General features: G+C 31.9%; 1 protein-coding gene across 1 annotated transcript in view; it reads left to right on the top strand.

The window, feature by feature from the left end:
* Positions 1 to 667: 667 nt before the first annotated feature.
* LOC106475142 overlaps positions 668 to 5,634 on the top strand; it is a 22,903-nt gene continuing 17,936 nt past the window's right edge. Inside the window, exons 1-5 of the mRNA XM_022379338.1 lie at positions 668 to 983; positions 1,664 to 1,844; positions 2,654 to 2,730; positions 3,741 to 3,839; positions 4,433 to 4,621. Coding sequence (XP_022235046.1) covers positions 668 to 983; positions 1,664 to 1,844; positions 2,654 to 2,730; positions 3,741 to 3,839; positions 4,433 to 4,621 — 862 coding nt within the window. The remainder of the gene's footprint in view (positions 984 to 1,663; positions 1,845 to 2,653; positions 2,731 to 3,740; positions 3,840 to 4,432; positions 4,622 to 5,634) is intronic.

The following is a 5,634-nucleotide window of genomic DNA, read 5'->3' as shown; positions in this document are numbered from 1 at the left end:
AGAAAAAATCCCAGTAGACTTGAAGTTGAGTTGATTAAGCACAGTTATTTATGAAACAAACGTGGCTAACAGTGGGAATCGTTTACTGTTGTCAGCAAAAAAAGTAAGAATTGTGAATTTAATTGAGTTATATTCATTACCAGTTTGGTCCTTATTTTCGCTCTAAGTTAGCAAGTTGATATTAATAAAAATAAAACTTTTTAAGATAAGACACGGAAAGTAACTATTTGAAACTATCATTAATAAAATTACCAACACTGCTATCTAAACAAAAATACAGAGGGTTTAGTTCTTTATATCAAAATGGTTTTCAATATGCATATTAAGAGGTCACGACTGATACACGGCGAAAATGAAGGTATCAGAGCTACAGTGTTTTGAGTTGAATAGGTAGTGTGAAGCCACCTAGTGAAGCCACCTAAAATTGATTGACGCGAAATATCCATATACTCGGATTATAAGGTGTATATTTGTTTCAGAGCAAACCAATGTTGGGCTAACCTCTGTGTCCGCAACGTGGAATTGGAACCCCGATTTTAACGTTGTAACTCCATAAACTTACCGCTGTCCCACCGGGCGACATCATAAGACGAATCCAGATTGGGGATATAAAATTTCAGTAACAGAGGTAGCTCTTGTACTTTCTGGCATTGAAAAACAAAGGAATATGGAATTGGGATTCAGAACCACCCAGAAAGATACTGCAACAAGTGGTACTTCGGCCGTGGTAAGCAAAGTGCGTCGTCTGTTAACAGGTGAGAATGAACGAATACAAAGGTCAATAGCAAAAGCCATCCACCTGTTCCAGGCAACAGTACCAAATATAGTGAAGAAAAATCTCAGTCTGGATACAAGACCAAATACAAGGCTTCCAATCAAACATTCCAGTCAATCTTTGCATACTTCAAGCAGTTGTATAAATGAAATGGATATTCATTCTATTCCATACGAAGAAATACTGATCAAATCAAGGGATGCAGCACGTATATATTGTTGTGCAATCGGGCTTCTGAAATGGACACTAGATGGTTTATAGAAAGAAAACAGGGAGTATTGGTGTGCTTTGGACATGACAGCCTTATTATGGAGCTTTTAACAAGGAAAACAATGCTGCATAGCTATTACTAATATGCATGATCTTCAGATAGAACATGATAGGACGTGGCGTTTAGACTGTAATGATGTGGTGAAGCTCCAAAACGTTTTTAATAATAAATTACTTTACCTTTGTGGTTTAAAACTGTGAAATATTGGGGAGTTATTAAACACCTACCATTTAAGCAACAACTTTATTGGCACGGAAACACTCTGTGTAAACATTTTTCAACAGATTCGATGAAAATTGGACACCGATAATTGAAAATATTTTGACATTATTCATCTATTGATATTTGTTGTTAAGCTAATACTACTACATGATGAATTATCTATAGCGAGTAGAGAAATTCTATTTTCGTATAAGCCTTCAGACTTGTGAGTGGGAGGGTGGGGACGCTGATACGTATTAATATTCTATAGTTGTAGTATTATTTTATAACATTTCATTTCAGAAAAAAATCTTAACCAATTTGTCTTAAAATAAAAGTTAGGACTGAGATATAAGGCAAAGCAACTGATGCCTTTGAACGAATATTTTGTAATAAAAACATCTGTAACTTTACAGTGTCTGCAGTTTGTTACTTTCCTGCGGAGCTCCAAGGGCCATACGTTGTTCAGTCACGTGCGTCTCCAGACTTTGGTGGACGGTATGTGACGTACTCTGACGTCATGGTAGAGGTGGATTCAGTAACTCCTTGGGGGCGCTGTCATCGACGGGATGGGAACAATGTCATCCTTTCTGAGAAGTAAAATATTTCAACCTTAATGTTGAAGTTTGCTTTACAAAAACTAACTAAGTAAAAGTCATAAACTACCAAGTTTAGATTGCAAAAACTAACTAAGTAAAAGTCATAAACTACCAAGTTTAGATTGCAAAAACTAACCAAGTAAAAGTCATAAACTGCAAAGTTTAGATTGCAAAAACTAACTAAGTAAAAGTCATAAACTACCAAGTTTAGATTGCAAAAACTAACTAAGTAAAAGTCATAAACTACCAAGTTTAGATTGCAAAAACTAACTAAGTAAAAGTCATAAACTACCAAGTTTAGATTGCAAAAACTAACTAATATTAATAATAATTTTATTTATTTATTATTTATTTATTTTTTATTTATTAATAATAAATTTCGAGTCAAAGTAATGAATATTATTAACAATAAGGTCTTTCGTATAATACCAAATTCTTCAGGCCGGCTAGATACGACAGATTTAGTTGTCCTTGAGACAGTGTATACATTAGCAAATCGCTTGGCAACATCTGGTACGGTCTACACTGAATTAAGTTTGTGAGACGTAAACTTTCGGGAAATATATTTATGTTACAAATACATAAGAATTAGGGTTAATAATTATTTATTCATATTAACACCATTCATTATTTTTTTGTCATTTCCTTGAATTAACCTGCTTATTACGTAGAACTAACAAAATTACCATGTACTTGTATGATAGCTTTTTTCATAGAAATTTTTTTAACATAATTAATGTATAAGGCTAAAAATAGTCACTATTACTTTTGTTATTTATGGTTATAAATTCACGCTTTTCTGTTAAGTACTAGGTGGAAGGAGTGTATGCGATGTTTCCACCTGACGTGGAAAACACCCAACTTTATTCAGATTCACGTAAAAGGTAACTTGTTTTTAAATCTGCTTTCTTCGTCTAAAGTAAGTTTAATTTCGTATTATATTAGATATACGTAGACCTGTCAATAGCAAGTGTAAAAGTACTGAAAAAACTTGGTGAATTGGATCTCGCAAAATATTATATTAGGTATACGTAGACCTGTCAATAGCAAGTGTAAAAGTACTGAAAAACTTGGTGAATTGAACGTCGCAAAATATTATATTAGATATACGTAGACCTGTCAATAGCAAGTGTAAAAAGCCCTTAATATATTCAGTGAGATAGTTTGTTTGTTGTTAAGCAAAGTTACATATTGAGCTTATCTGCGCTGTATCCATCACGGGTATCGAACCTCAGTTATCAGCGTGAAATTCCTCAGAATTACCTCTCATAAAAACTATAATTAAAACTCCTAACGAAGTAGTTTAATATTGTACAAAGTTACAGAAATTTCATTATAACAGTTTCTTACTCAATCGCCTTTCGAATCTTCTGATTCTCGGTAATAAAAGTTATTTTATGAATAATTTAGGGCCTAATTAACTCTGGTCACATAAGTTTATGGCAATATTACTTCCCAATAAGAGACAAAATTAGAAGTACAGTGTGTAAAACAACAACAACAACAATAAATATGTGATGAATGAATCCAAGATAACTGGGCATTTTTAAATAAACAGAATCGATATATTTTATCATTGCTGTGTACAATTCGAAACAACTTGTCCTATTGTGTCCAAAATTTTGGAATGAAACTGGTAAATAAACAACATTGATAAACTAGGCTTCGACTTAGTACAGACGAAACACGATATCTTATGGTAAAACAAAGAATAACGGGAAATTAAATAATTATTTAATGGAAAATATTCAACGACTTCTTTTTTTTGGGGGGAATTTGAAATTTATTTTCTTTCGGAGTGGTCTTAATATATGATAATAAATATAATACATAAAATAATAATAATAATAATAATAATAATAAAAGTGTTTTCAATAGAAGTTTTTTTATTTAGAATTGGACACGTGCCACACCAGCGAGGAAGAAGCTCTTGGGTCTTGCCCTAATGAAGATTTCATATTTAAGGGAGGGTTTACGGAAATCATGTTGTACAGTAAGTATAAATTTTATGTTTCGAAAGTTAACAAAAAGTTATCATTTTTTTCTTTTGAAGCAGTATTGTCCACAACACAAAACAAGATTTCATTATTGAGAAAATACTGTTTAGTTAGAGTGCAGAATCAATGAATCGACAAATAGAGAATTTAAAACTAACAAATATTTCTAAGTAACGCTTTAATTTGTTTGGTATAAAATTACTGACTGTTTTTTACCTAAATAGCATTTTTGAAACAACATAACAATAAACAGTACCAACCAATGAGGATAATTATATTATTCGCTATTTGTCTCAATAAAAATAGGCAACTCAGCCAGACAATTTAGACAATAATTTAAATACAGTTTTATTCTTGGAATGGTTGCGTTTTTCAAATTCACTGATGGTAGTGGTTTGTATTTTGTACATGCTGCCATCTGTTGAATAATTTTAACACTTTTTAAAACAGAGAATAGGTTGACAATATTTGAGATATATACGTCTACGAAAAACAGAAAAAAGAAAGCTGTCAAAACGATTTTTATAAATATAAACGATTTATAAATTTTACCCGTATGATAGTATCATAAATTTAATACTTGTTACAGGAAAACAAGACCACCGAAGTGCGTTTACTATACAAAATGTCTTCTGCCCAATCAACGGAAGGTTTCGTTTTACATTTCGTGGCAACAACGGAAACTACCGTTGTGACCAGCCATACCCTGAGCTTAGCAACTGTCCACATGGGAACGCTTTGGAGTTCCGCTTTCACCAATGTAACTTTCCAGATACCTGTAAGTTAGTTGTTTAGAGAACTGTTTTGACGCTATCTTAGCAACTGTCGTCATGACAACGCTTTAGAATTCCAATTCCATCAATCTTTTCAGATACTTGTAAGTTAGTTGTTTAGAGAACTGATTTGACGCTATCTTAGCAATTGTCGTCATGACAACGCCATAGAGTTCCAATTCCATCAATCTTCCCAGATACTTGTAAGTTAGTTGTTTAGAGAACTGATTTGACGCTATCTTAGCAACTGTCGTCATGACAACGCCTTAGAGTTCCAATTCCATCAATCTTTCCAGATACTTTTAAGCTAATTGTTTATCAAGCATATTTTCTACGAGCTTAGCAACTGTCGTCATAGCAAGATATTGGTGTTCTATTTTCATCAATACACCTTTCCAGGTACATCTAAAACAATTGTTTATAAAACATATTTTCTACGAACTTAGCAACTATCTTCATGGTAACATATTGACGTTCCAACTTTTCATAATGCCTTTTCAGTTATTTGTGTTAAGTATCTAAAGAATAATAATAGTATTGTTTCCATATTGAAAGTAGTATGTGCTTTAGTGAATATTGTTAGTCAATTTGTGTTAAGTATCTAGAGAATAATAATAGGATTGTTTCTATATTGAAAGTATTATGTGCTTTAGTGAATATTGTTAGTTTATTTGTGTTAAGTATCTAGAGAATAATAATAGGATTGTTTCCATATTGAAAGTATTATGTGCTTTAGTGAATATTGTTAGTCAATTTGTGTTAAGTATCTAGAGAATAATAATAGGATTGTTTCTATATTGAAAGTATTATGTGCTTTAGTGAATATTGTTAGTTTATTTGTGTTAAGTATCTAGAGAATAATAATAGGATTGTTTCCATATTGAAAGTAGTATGTGCTTTAGTGAATATTGTTAGTTTATTTGTGTTAAGTATCTAGAGAATAATAATAGGATTGTTTCCATATTGAAAGTAGTATGTGCTTTAGTGAATATTGTTAGTCTATTTGTGTTAAGTATCT

The sequence above is a fragment of the Limulus polyphemus genome, unplaced genomic scaffold (genome assembly GCF_000517525.1).
Source record: "Limulus polyphemus unplaced genomic scaffold, Limulus_polyphemus-2.1.2 Scaffold8139, whole genome shotgun sequence".
In the NCBI taxonomy this organism is placed as follows: domain Eukaryota; kingdom Metazoa; phylum Arthropoda; class Merostomata; order Xiphosura; family Limulidae; genus Limulus; species Limulus polyphemus.
The sequence above is the reverse complement of the archived record's forward strand: the minus strand, read 5'-3'. Positions and strand labels throughout refer to the sequence as shown.